General features: G+C 37.8%; 1 protein-coding gene across 1 annotated transcript in view; it reads left to right on the top strand.

The window, feature by feature from the left end:
• The window catches only part of LARS1 (leucyl-tRNA synthetase 1), a 51279-nt gene that overhangs the window by 30197 nt on the left and 2111 nt on the right, over positions 1-18971 (top strand). The window contains exons 21-31 of the mRNA XM_059698777.1: positions 173-230; positions 1768-1831; positions 3085-3268; positions 5487-5577; positions 6595-6735; positions 7751-7891; positions 8145-8255; positions 10272-10382; positions 13061-13165; positions 14918-15013; positions 16163-16295. Of these exons, the coding sequence (XP_059554760.1) occupies positions 173-230; positions 1768-1831; positions 3085-3268; positions 5487-5577; positions 6595-6735; positions 7751-7891; positions 8145-8255; positions 10272-10382; positions 13061-13165; positions 14918-15013; positions 16163-16295 (1235 nt within the window). The remainder of the gene's footprint in view (positions 1-172; positions 231-1767; positions 1832-3084; positions 3269-5486; positions 5578-6594; positions 6736-7750; positions 7892-8144; positions 8256-10271; positions 10383-13060; positions 13166-14917; positions 15014-16162; positions 16296-18971) is intronic.

Genomic DNA, 18971 nt, shown 5'->3' with positions numbered 1-18971 from the left:
GGACACTTTCATTGTTTTCATTTGTTTCCTGTTACAAACAGGGCTTAGTAAATATCCTTGTACATTTATGTTAGCAAGCTTTTATTAACCTTTTAGCATTTATCTCAAAATTTTAAGCCTAAACCACAATCTTTAAGTTTTATTTTCTCTCTTTAAACATTTACCTATAAAGTGACAAATGGCCTGTAGCTGTGAGAGCAAATGGACATCTTCTCCTCAACTCTGAGAAGGTAAGGCTCATTGAGAGTTAAAAATTCTGCAGAAAGCTATTCTGATTTAGGAAGTTGCACTTTTTAAAATTAAAGAAATAAAAAATATGCAAATCAGATGCTTAAAAGTCTTACATTTAAAATGTTTAGGACTACCAGCACAAATTAAAGTTTTATCTTTAAAATTGAGTGTGTAGCGCTGGCTGGTGTGGTTCAGTTGGTTGGGTGTCATTCTGTGCATTAAAAGTTTGCTGGTTCAAGTCCCAGTCAGGGCACAGGCCCAGGTTGCGGGCTCGATCTCTGGTAGGGGTCCTTTAAGAGGCAGCCTATCAATGTGTTGCTCTCACATCGATGTGTCTCTCTCCCCCTCTCTCTAAAAATCAATAAAAAATATTTAAAAAGTAAAAGGTGTAGAGTAGGTAGTATTAATTGAGGGGAGGGAACCTACCTATTAGAACACTTGTACAGTATTTCCTAGTATTTTCACAAAAGTAACATGAATGGTGACTGGAGCAGAGAGAGAAACAGACAGAGACAGTAACTGTAAAGACCTAGAGGATCTTTCTTATTTAAGTTGAAAAAATAGCTTGGTGGTTTTTGTATTTTGTTTTATGCTGTGACTGGCCATTAAATTCGAATGTTAGAATTTTGGAGTTTGTTATAACATGACATTTTCTTTGGTTTCAACATTGTATTGTATACCGTACTGATTTTATTGGTACATGATATTTTATTGCCATGTAGTGGAACATTGATATAATAATCACCTCTCTTGCCCTGACCGGTTTGGCTCAGTGGATAGAACATCGGCCTGGGGACTGAAAGGTCCCAGGTTCGATTCCGGTCCAGGGCATGTATCTTGGTTGCGGGCACATCCCCAGTGGGGAGGGTGCAGGAGGCAGCTGGTCGATGTTTCTCTCTCATCAATGATTCTAACTCTCTATCCCTCTCCCTTCCTCTCTGTAAAAAATCAATAAAATATATTTAAAAAATAAAATCACCTCTCTTTGATATCAACAACGTTATGATTACGACATAAGAAATTTAAAATAAAGATTGCTTAGTTGGGCACAGTGCTCCTTAGATGTGCTGCCCCCAGGCAGAGCACAATTTGAACAGCCAGTTATCATGACCCTAATCACAGGAAGTTCCTAAAACCCTATTAACTCTGGCCTCATGAGCTAGTCCGTTTATTTTTGAAGGACTAGTTAATATAGAGCTCTTCTCTATATCACCTGAAGTGTTCCAGAGTTATAGTGGAATAATTCCATGTGCATAAAGTAATAGTAGAGTCTATTGGAAAGAGCAATGGACCAAGCTTCAGCCTGGAGATCCTGTCCTAGCTCTCACTCACCAGCTGAATGACCCATTGAAGTCACTATTGACTGGACTTCAGTCCTCACCTCTGTAAAATTAGTTTAGGGTATCTTTTTCTTCTGCCTTTCTAATCCTTTTTGTCTTTATCTGATTGTGGCCAACCCATTTAACTTGATTGGTTGGGTCTGTTTCACTTTATGTATAGTCCTAATAATGCTTACTTACTGGCTTTCTATTCCAGATGTCAAAATCCACAGGCAACTTTCTCACTTTGACCCAAGCTATTGACAAATTTTCAGCTGATGGTGAGTATACTTTTTTTATCATTGCTGTTGCATAGGATTCGATTCTCCTCAGATTACACAAGGCAATTTAAAATTTGTTTTAATTTTATTGCTTTTCTCTTTTGCTCTTACCAATACTTTAAAATATTCATGGTTTCTTTGTATACAAGCGCCGTAATGTTTAAAACGTAAGAATTGCTGAGACACAACAATATTGAAATTAGGCCAATTAATAACCCTCCATGGCCTCTAATTGTTCGAGTGAAAGGAAGAGTTGCATGTCTCTCACTTTAAACCAAAAGCTAGAAATGGTTAAGCTCCATGAGCAAAGCATGTTGAAAGCTAAGATGGGCTGAGAGCTAGAGCTCTTTCCTCAGTTAGCCACGTTGTGAAAGGAAAAGTTATTGAAGGAAATTAAAAGTACTCCTCCAGTGAATACAGTAATAATAAGAAAGCAAAACAGCTTTATTGCTGATATGAAAGTTTTAGTGGTCTGGATAGAAGCTCAAACCAGCCACAACATTCCCTTAAACCAAAGCCTAATCCAGGTAAGACCCAAACTCTTTTTAATTCTGTGAAACCTGAGAGGTGAGGAAGCTGCAGAAGAAAAGCCTGAAGTTAGCAGAGGTTGGCTCATGAGGTTTAAAGAAAGAAACTGTCTCCATAACACAGTTCATAGTTTCCTCATTCTTTCAGCAGCCACATGCTTTCCATTGCAAGGATGTCCTATACTTTATTTAATAGGCTCTTATTGATGGCTTTTTTTTTAGTATTTTAGAATGGAAGATTTTGGTTAGAAAGTAAAATTTTGTTAATAGAAAACTTGGCAGGAAGAATCTACTGTGAGGACTAGGAATTAAATATACGTATATTTGTACACATGAAGCACCAATGTGTGTTTTCATGCATTAAAATATCATAATATTTTGCTATCTCTAAATGAGGCTGAGATGTTGATAGAGATATCTATCCCCAGTTTATTAAATTTTTCCTTTGCCTCATTGAAGACAACTTTATCTCACTAACTCAACATGCCTGAGAAGAAAAGCATATTGATGCTAAGTGTATGCAAATTAATACAGATGGTGCAAATATTTTAATAGCATCTACTTTTGGTGATTTTTGTTTTGCTGTTGATCCATGGCAGTCCTTTAAAGCTTTGGCTATTTCTTAATTTATGTGCAGGTTTCATAGTGTACCCAGCTGGATGCATAATTGATATTAAGGAACCACAGTTTAAAATCAGTGATTGTTTTTTTTTCCCCTTCGTCCAGGAATGCGCTTGGCTCTGGCTGATGCGGGTGACACTGTGGAAGATGCTAACTTTGTGGAAGCCATGGCAGATGCAGGTATTCTCCGTCTGTACACCTGGGTGGAGTGGGTGAAAGAGATGGTTGCCAACTGGGACAGCCTACGAAGTGGTCCAGCCAGCACCTTCAATGATAAAGTTTTTGCCAGGTAACCTATGGGTTCCAGCCACTTTGTACTTTAGAGTTGCTTTGTCCTGGTGCATTTTTAAGTTTTAAGTTTTCTTTTTCCACCCTAAAATAAATTTAGATGATAATAATAGCTACTATTCATTGAAAGCTTACTTGTGCCAGGTACAATGCTAATTACTTTGAATCCATTATCTGATTTTAGCCTCACAGCAACCTTATATAATAAAGATATTTTTAGCTCTATTTTATAAAGAAATTAAAGCTTAGAAAAATTATTTCACTAAATGCCTTAAAGCTAGTCATTTCAGACTTGGGATATGAATTTGCTTCTATCTTTTTCCAAAGCCCATTCTCATAACCTTTTTATCATGCTCTCTTGCATCAAAGTGGGGCAGAATGGTTCAAGGAAAAGTAGATGAAAAGAAATGGAGAAATATCATTTTCATTTTCCCTTCAAAAGACATTTATCAACCTCTGTGTCTCAGGGATCATCCCAAGTACTTGTCTTACAAAGATGGGTAAGACTCGGTCCTTCTTGTTGTCTAGCAAGAGAGAAAAACACTTGTCCCTCCAATTAGAAGTGTAATAATAGGGATTGAGGGAATTCACATGGTGTGTGCGTTCTGGGTTTCTTGAAAAACAGGATTTTTGCAAGGAAAAGAGAAAGCCCTGGAAAGAGTATGGTATATGTTTGAAGTACAGTATGTGGAGGGCAGAAGTAGGAGATGAACCAAGTTGGGCCAGATTAGGCCATATTATGAAAGGCCTGCAGTAGCATGAGAAAATTATTCCTAAATATCCAATGACAGTTGTTTAGAATGCAACAGTTAAACTTGACTACAACTTTAGGTAAGCTATTTTGGGCTTCCTAACTAAGTTATCATTAAGAAATTTTTATTTAAAAACATTTTATTTAAGAATATGTTTTTATTGATTTTTTTTTTAGAGAGACAGGAAGGAAGAGGGATAGAGAGATAGAAACATCAATGAGAGAACATTGATCGGCTGCCTCCTACACAACCCCACTGGGGATTGAGCCTGTTGTAATCTGGGCATGTACCTTGGCCAGTACTCAAACCATGATCTCCTGGTTCATGGGTCAACATTCAACCACTGAGCCACACTAGCCAGGTATCAAGGAATCCTATATAATAAAAGCCTAATATGCAAATAGACCGAATGGCAGAATGACCGGCGGAACGACTGGTTGCTGTGACATGCACTGACCACCAGGGGGCAGATGCTCAACGCAAAAGCTGCCCCCAACCCCCAGGCCCCAGGCCAGCCAAGATGGGTGCCAGCAGGGTCCCCCGATCGCCCTGCTGGTCGCCCCACACATCGGCCCTGATCACCAGCCAGGCCTAGGGACCCTACCTGTGCACAGATTTTGTGTACCAGGCCTCTAGTTTTTAAATAAGAGCATGGTTAACAGTGTTTTCATAAGCAGGAGCTCTAAGCAATGTCAGGTGACAATACGTTCTTAAAGGTGCATCCTATATAATAAAAGCCTAATATGCTAAGTGTCCAGTCATCTGTTAAATCAATCAAAGCGTAATATGCTAATGATATGCTAAGGCCACTCAACCGCTTGCTATGACATGCACTTGACCACTAGGGGGCAGACAGTCAACCGGTTGACCAGTTGCTATGATGTGCACTGACCAGCAGGGGGCAGACGCCCTGATCAGTAGGTTAGCTTACTGCTGGGGTCCTGCAGATCAGGACTGAGCAAGATGGGCTGGAGCCCTCCCCGGCTGGCCAAACTACCGCATCCCTCCCCAGCCTCTATCGTGTACCGGTGGGGTCCCTTGGCCTGTCCTGCGCCCTCTTGCATTCAGCCCAACGGTGGGATGACTGGTCGCTATGACGTGCCCTGACCACCAGGGGGCAGACGCTCAACGCAGGAGCTCCCAGGGGGAGCGCTGCTCAGCCAGAAGCCGGGCTCACGCTAAGGAGCCCAAGGGCTCCCGGACTGTGAGAGGGCGCAGGCCGGGCTGAGGGACCCTCCACCTCCGCCCCCTGAGTGCACGAATTTCGTGCACTGGGCCTCTAGTATACAGATAATAGGGCGGGACAATAGGCAGTCTTTAAGGAAGATGAAAATGGTCTTGTGGTAGAGCAGTTTTAAATGTTTTGGGCTTTGTTCTCATGTTACTGTTTATGAGTATAAGCAGCAGTTTTTGATTCCTAGCTATACTTGCCTTCACACCCAGTAACCATTTTTTCCTATTCAATAGTGAAATGAATGCAGGAATTATAAAAACAGATCAAAACTATGAAAAGATGATGTTTAAAGAAGCTTTGAAAACAGGGTTTTTTGAGTTGCAGGTAGGCTGTTCATTTTTTTAATAGCTATAAAATATGTCAGTGTCTATATTATGTGTTTTCCCCTTTTTCTCTCCTGCTCTATCATAACAACGCATCTAAAGTGGAGACTGGAAATTTTGTTAAGAAATTTAAAAAATCTTCAATAGATTGTCATTATAACTAGTTTTCTTTGGTATTTTTTCTGTTGTGTTCATTTAACATAAGTAATTCTGTTTCTAGTTGAGCTATGAGCATTAATAAAGAGATTAAATTTAAAAATCAATAATTCTTTCCAGAAAAACATTTCTAAGTTGATAAAAAATAAAGGCATAAAAAAGTAAAAGAAAAATAAAGGCATAATGGTAACTGTTTTTAGTTTGAAAATCAGTATTTTCTGAGTTTTTCCACAAGGTGTCAGTATTTCCTCAAGTTTGGCAGTTCAAGTGCTTAAAGTGAAAATGTAGCTTTACTCAGAATCAGTTGTGTTAAATATCACATTGGGATTTCTGTAACTTGGTTTTCATAGATGTGGTTAAATAAGGGTAAGTGCTGAGCTTAGCAGTGTGTCATAGGTATAGCCTTTTTTGATACTTAATATCTTTTCTATATGCCGAGCATTTGCCCTTAGTATACAGTTTAAATTGCTCAGCTTTAATGTCTGTTACAAAATGTCTTTTCAAAAACTTTTTCTTCAGACTCATAAAACTGCAGTATCCTTTGGACAAGGATTGATATACATTTACTTGCAAATTTTTAAAGTAATACCTTTATAAAAATTCATTATGGAATTTGAAAAGACTAAAACTTAAAAATGCGTAACTAAGTTATCATTAAGAAATTTTTATTAAAAATTATTTAAAAATATGTTTTTATTGACTTTTTTTTTTTAGAGAGACAGGAAGGAAGAGGGATAGAGAGATAGAAACATCAATGAGAGAACATTGATCGGCTGTTAAGAGAGATACTGATTTTTTTCTCTTTACTTTTATTCTAAAGAAATATGGGGAGAGAAATGGTAAATGATTTCCAATTTTATAGGCCGCGAAAGATAAGTACCGTGAACTGGCCATTGAAGGGATGCACAGAGAACTCGTGTTCCGATTCATTGAAGTTCAGACACTTCTCTTGGCTCCATTCTGTCCACATTTGTGTGAGCACATCTGGACACTCCTGGGAAAGGTATCTTTATGCATTTAAGATGTTGTGGCCGGTTTTGATTTTTGTCTCATTAAATAAATGTTGGAGTAATGTTCTTAGTTAAGAGAAAAATGCTGAAAATGAATATTTTAAGAAGAATGCTACATTCTCATCATAATTATTACAACAGGTTAACTGAAGCTGCCTCCTGTTTAGACAACATCATGTGCGTGCCTTTGTTTATATGCACAGTGTATATATTTTATAAACATTGACTATATGCATGTGGCTTCTCACCTAATTCCTGTTAGGAAATGTTATAGTACATTTAAATATATTCAGGTATATATTTAAATACATGTCTAACTAATATTGTCTTTCCAACTGTTTGTTAAAGAGGTGAAAATATTGAGAAAGATATAAATGTTATGAACTGCTTATAAACAAAGATAGGAGTGTATATTTGCATAAATATTCTTGCTTTATATAAAATTCCTGGCATATATATAGGGCTGCATATTCAGGGATATTATATTAGCATTTTTACTGTGAAGATAAATTCAATTATTTCTCCCTGGCTTGCAGATAAACAGATTGGCTGGTTTAATAACTCCTTTCCAACCTTATTAGCCAGGCTCTTTTGCATTTTTCACTGCACAAGCAATACAAAAATGTGCTTATGGTGTATATACCACACAGCCATACTTTCAGTACTGGATGTATTAATAGGATAAAAACTGAGAGTGTGCATGATTTATATAATAATGATTAAATTGAGGCAAATTAACATTACATAATTTTCTTTGAAAGTGAGCATATGTGTGTGGGTATTAACATGCTCGTACAAATGGATGCTAATTAAGAATGTAGAGTAAGACTTCACAGCTTGAATTCGGGAACATTAGGTCAGGGGCTGTGGAAGTGTGCTGTGTGGAGTCAGGGTTTGAACTTTGAGCACACCATTGCAGATGGTAGCTTTGGTATGAAATCGTAATCAAAAATCATAAAATAGTCGTATTGTCTAATCTCCCTGAGCCTTTCTGTTTTTACTTAAAAGCCTGACTCCATTATGCGCGCTTCGTGGCCTGTCGTGGGTCCTGTGGATGACGTCTTGATACGTTCCTCACAGTATCTCATGGAGGTCGCGCATGACCTCAGACTGCGACTGAAGAATTACATGATGCCAGCTAAAGGGAAGGTGACGGCTTTTTTTTTTTTTTTTTTAAGGTCATTCCTGAAAAGTTACTGGTCAATTAATATTTAACAGTAATGAAAAATTAAGGCAACTTTCATTAAAGTGTGTAGGGCTTTCTTCATTGCTAATGCAGTTCTGCATTATGTGTCTTTTTTAATGTTCAAGGCAGTAGTGGTATATCCTGGGGGAGGGTTCTTCATTGTGGGTTTATATGAAAGTGATTGCATGGTGTTTTTCCTTTTCTTTTACTCTGTAGAAGACTGACAAGCTACCACCTCAGAAGCCTTCCCATTGCACCATCTATGTGGCGAAGAACTATCCATCCTGGCAACACACCACCCTGTCAGTTCTGCGTCATCACTTTCAGGTGATGCTCTCAGCAGACTGCCCCCAACCTTGCAGTGTCTCCCTGTGCGGCTTTTGCTTTTAGGATGTTGACAATGTCTGGGAGAGGGAAGACCTACAGCTTAGTTTCATTACCTCTAGCCATGGAGCATCCTTTGTTGTCTTTGGAGACTTCTAAATGGATGCCAAGGAGAAAGCTGCTGTTTTTCACCATTTTTGAATCTTGAATCTAGTTGCATGTAATTAAAGACTTTAGGACTTTTTTATCCATGTGGTTAAAATTATGAAGCAAAAATGCTGAGATTCATGAAACTTTAACCTTATTATGTTTGAAAAACTTGAAGCTTGGTTCTTGAACAATTTAAAAAGAAATGTTCAGTTTAATAATTACCCATAGAAATGGAGAGCTTGATGTTGTTTTTGTCTCTGTCAGGTAAGTAGCTATTATATATTATAGCTCTATTGAAAGGAAACTCAATATTTAAACTTAGTTTTTTAGACTTAGACACAAACCATGAAGATGCACTTAGAGAGAGAGAGCAAATAGAGAATAGAGATTATGGCCAGAGCATAAAGTGATAACATGAAGGAAAAATCCCTGGTTTTGATTTTATAGACCTTTATTAGAATTTTGCCTCAATAATTTTTATAGTTAATTAAGAATTATATAGAGAAACTTTTACATTTGCAAAATTTGATGGAAAGAGAAGAGCAAGTGTTTTTTTTTATTCTTTGTGAACCTAATTTTATGGAGAACTATTTTCCCATTTGTGTGTAATAGAAATGGAAAGTAGCTTCTAGAATCTGCTTGCAGATTTTGACTTATAAGTAAGAGTAAACACTACTTTCAGAGGTAGAGAACTGAAACTGTGCCTCAGTGAGTTGAATATTCATACCAACATTTTCAAGGAAGCAGTAGAAGAACTAAATATAGTATGTAATGTCCCAGGTTTTAAAAATAAATGCACACTATTTTTCTTTTAGAAGTTCTAATTTTACATAGTATTCATTAACTAGTTATTGTACAGTTTCAAAACGACATCATCTTTTGGTATTTGGAATGATTAGCTTCCTTTAAAATTTTTATATTCATCCAAAAGAATGTTAGTTTGTAATCAAGAAGAGTGTACTTATGTGGAATATGGCGCCTTTTCGTGACATAAGGAAATGGGGTGTTTCCTACCCTCTCCTTTTCTCTTTCATTTTATTTCAAAGCAACACATTGACAACTAGAGAAAATTCTTTTCCATGTACCTTACTTAGTAAAGGTTAGAATTGAAAGTAAATGGCTTATTGGAAACCTTACGATATGTTACTTTTCATTTAGATTTGTTCCCAACCCTTGGCTTTGATACTATGTTTCTACAATAAGGAGAAAATGAGTCACCCCAAACTCTGAAAAGGCTGCTTGCTTTCTCACTCTATTAAAGGGGACAGCTGGTGTTTGTAGAAGTGAATTTAAATTCACACAGCACATTTGGGACTTACGCATATTAGTGATACATGATACAGGCACTTGATTTTGAGTGGATAGAAATAATGCTGCTTTTTTAACCGGTCCATAGCTTGGGATTCTTTTGTGCATGATTGTGCTAATGTGTGACAAAGTGTTCAAGAGCAGATTATAAATCTGTGTGATAGTTGTGTGCAGTTTTCATTTTGATATAAATAATGAAATACTTCTAGAAGTTTATAAGACCATTTTGTTTTCTCACCAGATGAGATCTAGTGTTACAATCCTGGAGGTGCCATTATCAGAAAAAAGATACTAGTAATATTCACCACAGTGTACCTGCTTTTCTTCTTTACCCTCAAAATCATGTATTGTCTGAATTTCGAGGGGTACGAGACTCCCTTCTGTGCTGCTCATTCACCTTCCCCTTCCTCGTGATGCTAGGGCTGCACCCTCTTCCTGTTCTCCACCGACTGGTTGAGGTCATTCTGTGTCCTCCCAGCTTCCTACAGGCACATCCGTCCTCCATCATCTTTAAAATACTTTTTTCTACTTTCCTCTCCAACTCTTTTTTTTTTTTTTTAGAACAATAATGGAAAATTGCCTGATAACAAAATCCTTGCTACTGAACTAGGCAGTTTGCCAGAATTGAAGAAATATATGAAGAAAGTGATGCCATTTGTTGCCATGATTAAGGTAAGCTGTGGGCTTTGTAGAGCTGAGACCACATGAGTAATGGTTAGATAGGCCAGTAGAAGGAGGGGGAAGTCTCCCCCAAGGTATCTGCTGATATAGCACTTCTCTTTTTTTTTTAAATTTAATTTTAAAAATAATTCTTTATTGTTGAAAATATTACATATGTCCCCCATTGGTCCCCTCCAGCCCTCCCTACGTCCCCCCCCATCTACCCCTCACCCCAGGCCTTCGGGACCCTGTTGTCTATGTCCGTGGGTTATGCATATATGCATACAAGGTCTTTGGTTGATTACCTCCTACCCATCCATGAAATGCACTTCTCAATCAGTGGTTATGGGACATGAACAACCCGGTGTGGGCTTTAGCTGTGGAATTGCTGAGTATGTGAAATTATGTCTGGTGGAGGAGAAGTGATTTAGAATTGCTGCACTAAGTGATTCTCTTCATGTTCTACCTTCCCTTTTTTTCAGTTTTGGGGGGAAGCATATTCTTTTGATGTATATTAGGGTGTTTTTCTAGATCCTATTACTGGAACCAGGAATCCTACATTTCTACAGGTTTAGGGTAACCGGACAAATGTGTATAGTGTTGAAACCAGGGTTTCTCAGCAATGGCTCTATTGGTATTTTGGGCCAGATAGTTATTTGTGTCCTGTACACTATAGAGTTTAGCAGTATCCTTGGCTTCTACCCACTAGATGCCAGTAGACCCTCCCTTTTACCCGCCTCAGCTGTAACAACCAAAGATGTCTTCAGACATTGCTAAATGTCTCCTGCAGGCAAAATCAGCATTCTCCCCTTCAGCTCCTCCATTAGGGATCATTGGATTAGAGACCTATGGTCGGCAAACTGCGGCTCGCGAGCCACATGCGGCCTTTGACCCCTTGAGTGTGGCTCTTCCACAAGATACCGACTTCTGCGCATGGGCCATGAAGTTTCAATCACATTGTACGTGCGCGCCCGCACGTGGTATTTTGTGGAAGAGCCACACTCAAGGGGCCAAAGAGCCGCATGTGGCTCGCCAGCTGCAGTTTGCCGACCACTGGGTTAGACTTAGTTTTCTCCATATACATAGCTGACCTATTGGATTTCTTGACAAAGAGAAATAGAAAGAAGGCTATATGTTGCTTCAGATTTCAGGCTCTGGGGCCAGGCAGATCTTGGTCCAAACCCTGTTTGCCTCTAACTTCTTAGTTTTGAGGCCTTAGATAAATTACTTAAATTCTTTGGGTCACAAAGTTTTTCATCTATAATGTGAGAAAATTAATAGAACTACCTTTTAAGAGTAAAACTATGAAATAATAGTTTTAACACACTTGAATACTACCTGTCAAGAAGTAGGCTCAGTAATTTAAAAAAAAAAAAAGTAAATCAGTGTTTTCCAGCCTGCTGGGCACATAGTAGTAATTCTTGTACTTTAGATTAATTTTCAAATCTCCTTGGCTACAGATGCCTGCCTGATGGAGACCCAGACTCTTGTCTTGTCCTACATTGGAGTAGATTATATTCTTAGGAGAGCCTTTTAATTCTCCTAGAGCAGAATTAACTCCCTGAACCTTACGGTATTTCAAGTCTGAGAATTTAGAATTCTGGGTTGACCTATACCAATCAAGTTATATGTCTGCTGGTCTGCTTCTTAGTGGTCCCATTGGTCAGATTGCCAGATCCATTGTCAATATATGGATTCAATAAACTATCCTTACATTGTTGGTTGCAAAGATGTGCATTAACAGAATTCAGAGAAACTGATTTGAAAAGTAGTAATAAGATTTTAGATTCAAAAGTTGGCTTTTTAAAAACCAATGCTAGACTATATGAGTAGTAATATATCTTTTCAGTAATATTGGGGATTTGCCAGGCATATTAGTGGTGTTGAAAAATGTTTAATTACTCTGGTAGTAAGAAAATGACCTTTAAGTATTTTTTTTTCCCATGGGAAAAGAAACAGACTTAGATGGTAAATGAAAACAGTTAATACTGGGAATCATGTCAGGTCACTTTCATGTAAGTGCACCCTATTGGAGGCAGTTAGCTATGTTTGTGCATATGGACTTGGCTTTCTCTGGTTATATTTTGAGTTGGCAAAATATTTTATTTCATGTTCAAGAAAATTAAGAAAATAAATTATTTTTTATATGTCACAGGATTATCTGAGTATCCTTATAGTATGGCTTTTTACATTTTATTTTAAAATTTGTAGGAATATGTTAGGGAATTTATTATTAATTTACTGTTTTGTGAAATAGCTTTAAAGATTTGGTATCTTGGAAAATTTTATTATTATTATTAATTAGTTAATTTATTTTTGTTACCTGAAGGGATATTTTCACACATTTGTTTGATTCTTTGTCAAAGCAGCCTTTTGGCTTGCCTATTAAGTCAGTCTAAATAAACTAAGATAAAATCATATTTACTTTATGAATCTGAAAACCTTATTCTTCCAGTCATTTCATTGCTGCCTTCATTTTATCATATTTAAAATGATAATTATTCTGAGCTAGTAATTTCATTAACAAGCAGACATAGATAAGAGAAGCTATGAGTCCAAGACCTTTGCTTTAACTGTTCAAATTTGAAGATTTTATCAATTGAGAGAAGAATGATTGCTTTGGAGGAAATATATTCTTTTCAATGAATTGTTAATGTGATTTTGTTTTTCAAAACCATTTTGGCGGTTAGGAAAATCTGGAGAAGGTGGGACCTCGTGTTCTGGATTTGCAATTAGAATTCGATGAACAGGCAGTGCTCATGGAGAATATAGTCTACCTGACCAATTCCCTTGAGGTAAGAGGAGCTAGGAGTGTAATAACTAATTAACCATAGTAAACATATCCAGTTCTTTTGTTTTATAATAGACCTTTTATAAACTTCATCTTCTGTGTGTACTAACTTTGCCAAATATATCAGTCACAATTTTGGGGGGAAAGGAAGAGAATGAGTGGGTATAGAAGTTGTAGGAAGAAAAAATGACCTGTTGTCTTATTTCACTTATCAATTATTCTATATATAAAATACTAGCTATATATACCTGGATTCTTCCCTCACACACACACATACAAATTATCTTTTAAAAAGTGAGTCTAGAACTTATATTCAAATACTTTCAAAATTGCTCATATTAGGAGGTACTCTGAATTGCTTCTTCTCTCCCTCCCCTCCTCCATCCCTTATTTTCAGATTTACAGAATTGGGTTAGTTAGAATTCCTGGTTCATGATATATTATTATTTGGTCATATTTTCAGATTAAAATTTTTTTTTAAGTTTCCATTCTGGAATGTAAAGCTCTTTTTATTAAAATAGTTGACATATATTATATTAGTTTCAGATGTATGACATAATTAGTTAACGTTTATATATGTTATGAAATGGTCATCAGGATAGGTCTAGTAACCATCTGTCACCATACAAAGTTATTGTGATACTATTTATTGTATTCCCTATGTCTATGTTACATCTCCTGTTTTTATACTCCCATGAATCTACTACCAACTCAAGAACTAGAACATTACCAATAGCTTTCACATATTTTCCCTGTCCCACCATGCTATCCCAGTCAGCTTCATATATCAATTCTAAAAATGCTGTCTCTCAGCCCACTTAGGCAGAGGAAAGATAATCTGCTCTAGAAAAATTGTTAGAAAAAAAAAAAAAATCTCGGAAAAATTGTTAGAAGACTCTAGTGATAATGGAGACTCTGAAGAAAAAAACCCCCACAGGTTTAGAGTAAATAAAATTTTCATGAAATATTAGAATGAAAGATAGTTACTTCTTTTTTTTTTTTTTTTTACTGATTTTTTACAGAGAGGAGGGGAGAGGGATAGAGAGTTAGAAACATGAAACATCGATCAGCTGCCTCTTGCACGCCCCCTACTGGGGATGTGCCCGCAACCAAGGTACATGCCCTTGACCGGAATCGAACCTGGGACCCTTGAGTCCGCAGGCTGATGCTCTGTCCGCTGAGCCAAACCGGTTAGGGCGATAGTTACTTCTAAATAAACATTGTATATTGTGTAATTATAAATAAGTTAACAAATAAATTAATAAATATTAGTAGACATCTATTTTAAGGATAGTTTTAAATATTCATATATATATTCATGGAGAAAAAAACTTGGAACTTTGGGAAGTGGGGACACATTTAGGGTCATCTTATATTCAGGCATATGCAATATGTTACATTTCTGAGTTTATTTACGTGGAAGGCTTTTATTCTCAAATGCTAAATTTCTGAACTTTATTTAAGGTCAGCCTTTTATGCTGATTTTTCATTTTCTCTTATTTAGCAGGTAAATTTCAGATTTCATTATAGAAAATGGTTAACGTCACTATGTAAATAACAGTACTATGAGACAGCTAAGATCAGAGTTAATTGATTACAGATCTCATTTAATGTTTATATAGGAAATTATAAAATTGCACAGACCATTTCATGTTAAGTGGAGAACCTAGTTTTGTTCTTTGGTGAAATGAGGTGATGATTAATTTCAATCATATTAAGTGATACTAATGGCTTCCATTTTCCCTCCTCTATTTAGCTAGAACACATAGAAGTCAAGTGTGCCTCTGAAGCAGAAGATAAAGTCAGGGAAGAATGCTGTCCTGGGAAACCACTTAATGTTTTCAGAACAGAAGTAAGTTGCAAGAATCTCACCGAATCATTGCATTTTAGAGCTAGAAGAGACCTTAGAGATCATTGCATCTAAACCCATCATTTTAAAGATGAAGGAAGGGAGGTCCAGAGAAGTAAAGTGATTGGTTTGGACCAGGCTACATAGTTTGTTAGAAGTGGGGGTGGATTTGAAGTCTCTTAATTCCCTGGTTGGTGCAATACTCACTTTTCCTTACTCTACTATAAGCGATGGCATCAGATGTTATTTGTGGCTTTAAAAAATAAAAACACGATTTTCAAAACCTGGTTTTTATTTTATTTTTTCAAAATATGCTCTTACTGATTTTAAAGAGAGGGTAAGGGAGAGGGATAGAGAGATAGAAGCATCAATGATGAGAGAGAATCATCTATCGGCTGCCTCCTGCACAGGCCCCACTGGGGATTGAGTCCACAACTCCGTCATGTGCCCTGATGGAAATTGAACTGTGACCTCCTGGTTCATAGGTTGACACTCAACCACTGAACCACATCAGCTGGGCAAAAAAACACACCTAGTTTTTATTTTAAAAAATACAATGAAAATTGAAATGTGAGTCTTTTTCATTTTTTATTAAATTTATTGGGGTTTGCCGAAACCAGTTTGGCTTAGTGGATAGAGCGTCGGCTTGCGGACTGAAAGGTCCCAGGTTCGATTCCTGTCAAGGGCATGTACCTGGGTTGCGGGCACATCCCCAGTAGGAGATGTGCAGGAGGTGGCTGATCGATGTTTCATCATCGATGTTTCTAACTCTCTATCTCTCTCCCTTCCTCTCTGTAAAACATCAATAAAAAAATATATTAAAAAAAATTTATTGGGGTGACATTGGTTAACATGAATGTATAGGTTTCAGATGTGGGTTTCTCTATTACAAGATCTGTAAATTCCAACGTGGGCCCACCACCAAAAGTCGAATCTCCTGTCGTCATATATTAGGACTCCCTCTGCCCCCCCCACCCTCTTCCCTCTGGCAACCATCACACTGTTGTTTGTGTATCCCTTTGTCAAGATTTTAGATACCAGAATTAAATCTGTCTTTCTTTGGCCATTAAAAATGTAGCAGAGATTCCTCTTCGCTCAGCAGTATTCAAGTTTGATTTCCTGTGACAATTATTTTCTCTTTATTTTCCTAAGCCTGGTGTGTCAGTTTTCATAGTGAATCCCCAGCCATCCAATGGCCACTTCTCAACCAAAATTGAAATCAGGCAAGGAGATACCCGCGATTCTATCATCAGGCGCTTAATGAAAGTGGACCGAGGAATCAAAGGTAAGTGGTTTCCCTGTGCATTTGGCAGGAGCTTGTGGATTGGATGAGTTTTAGGGGGAGGGGAGAAAGAACAGTACCTGGCTTGCTTAGGGACAGCTGTGTCATGTTGGGGAGGAGTATTGGACCCAGCAACAGGAGACCTGTATTCTCTTTGGGACGTTGTGACGAGGTAGCTTGGTGACTTGACTGTGTCACTTAAGCTCTAAACTGAGCTTTTAGTTAAAGTGAGGATACTGGATTACATATTTTTCTAAGACTCCTTCTAGCTCTAAAATTGTAACAAGAAATTTCTCTTAGAGGTTTTCAGAATTAAAGATACACCTTTTATAGTCTAAACTAACTTGCCCAATTGGGTCGGTTCCTGGGGAAGGAAGAGAAGCAGAGGAAACGTTACTGAGTGAGTGCCGAGTATTAGCCATTTAATCATTTTGCACCGCGATAACAGAGGGTTGTTGGTATTCCCCTCTCACGGAAGATGAGTGGAGGTCAGAAAGGCTAAATAACGTGCCGAGTTCATTCAGCTGGTAAATCCTTGAGCTGAAATTCAAACTCAGGTCTATCTGACTCCAAAGCTCATTCTTCTAAAAAATGTGCCTCCAAGTGAAATATGTAAATAATCTTAATTTCTTATCAAGATTAATTAAGTCGAGATCTTCTATGATTATATTTAATATAATAGTTTACAGATTCTTTTCCTCATTGATCAGCCAGGTCTTAGACTGAGCATAGTCCAAAGGGAGTCATTATGTCTCTGTATTCTTTTTCTTTCCAATTATGAAGACAAATAAATGTCGAGATTCCCTATTTTGCATTATCTCTCTCTTCTCTTCTTGATGGCAATTGAGGGTTGATTGGTTCATATTCCATGAGTGTAAATTTCTGAAAAGATTTACAAACCCCAGACAGTGACCTAATTTATGGTACTATATTCAGGCTAACAGTATGCCATTAACATAGAAGACTTAAAATGGCCCTTTGGAATTCATTCTACTGTTATTTTTATTCTCTTGAAGTCATTCGTTCAGCTTGTGTGGACATTTAAAAAAATACGTTTTTATTGATTTCTAGAGAGAGGGAGAGGGAGAGAGAGAATCATCACTGTGAGGGCAAAACATCTATTGGCCGCCTTCCACATGTCCCCTACAGAGAATTGAGCCCGAAACCCGGACATGTGCCCTAACTGGGAATTGAGCTGGCAACCTTTCAGTGCATGGGACGACACCCAACCAACTAAGCTACACCGGCCAGGGCTCGTGGACATTTCTTGATTGACTGTCATGTGTGGTGTATGTAGCAACAAGTGTGTATGTGGAGACTCCTCTGAATGCACTCGGGGAGGTTGGGAGTCCATCAAGTACTGTTCATTAGGACGCTGCATCTAGGGAAGGAATAGGGGACTAAGCTACTGGCATACATGATCCTAATGTCAGGAGAAACTGCTGAGTGCAGTAAGAGAGGTGTAGATAAAATTCACAGCACAGAAAAGAGTGGGAGAGTGAGATTATTTCCAACTGTGGTCATCAGGAATGAATTTATGGAGAAAATATTGTTTGGATGGGGTGCGAAGTTTGTATTTGTGAGGGTGAGGGGAAAGAGTGTCTAGCAGGAGGGAAACAGGAATCCTGGTTCCACTGTGTATCAGCAATATATAAGGGCTAGAGATTATTGTTTTGAGACATTATTTTAAAATTGTGGTAAATTATACAAACAAAATTGACCATTTTAGTCATTTTAAGTGTCCAGTTAAGTGTCATTAAATACATCTATATTGTGGTCCAACCTCCATCCCTAAGAGAGAGCTTTTCCATCATTCTAAGCTGAGACCCTATACCCACTAAATAATTCCCCATAATTCTACCTCCCCCTAGTCCCTGGTAACCACTGCTCTCTACTTTCTGCCTTCATGTGTCTGACTGATTTGGTCCCTTATAGAAGTGGAACCATACAAAATTTGTCCTTTTCTGTCCGGCTTATTTCACGTAGCACAGTGTCTCCAAGGTTCCTCCATGTGGTTACTGGCATCTATCCTGTTCCCTCTTAAGCTAGGTCCTGTAGAATGATAGCACCATCCTTAGAACTGATAGCCACAAAAAGAAAAGTTTGAAATGTGGGTATATAGGAAGCCATTCTGTGGCTGTATTCGCTGTTTTGTGTTGCATATGGGCTGAGTAGCTGAGATGGGAAAGGAGTGCAGTTCAATAGCATTTCTCTGTCTGCTACAATAGCCAGCACCGTCCAATTAGTGCCAATTGTATTGAGGGTGATTATGATCCAGGTCCAGGAGGAACTGGGCTAAAACCATCATTTTACGCCACAAAGACCACTGAGCAACTATTTGATGATAATGACTTTAAATCACTCGCAGCCCAGGCCACATATGAACTAAGAGCTTGGAGGTGAAAGCTCCATCTCACATTATCAATCCCCAGGGACTTTCAATTGCTCTCATCTCTGCTCTAAGTGCCTTAAATCTTGTGTAGCTGCAGACTCAGATTTCAACAATTTCCATGAGGTCTGGGATAAGGAAGTATAGTAAAACTACTAAGAAAGCCCCAAGATTTAATGGCAGTAATGATCTACATGGCGAAACATCAAAGCAAATGTGTGTTGTCACTTAGAAGCCTGATTGAGTACTAAAGCTTCTTTGAAATAGTTTGATTCAGAATTGCTTGGAAT

The sequence above is a fragment of the Myotis daubentonii genome, chromosome 5, assembly GCF_963259705.1.
Source record: "Myotis daubentonii chromosome 5, mMyoDau2.1, whole genome shotgun sequence".
In the NCBI taxonomy this organism is placed as follows: domain Eukaryota; kingdom Metazoa; phylum Chordata; class Mammalia; order Chiroptera; family Vespertilionidae; genus Myotis; species Myotis daubentonii.
This window is presented reverse-complemented; position numbering and strand designations above follow the sequence as displayed.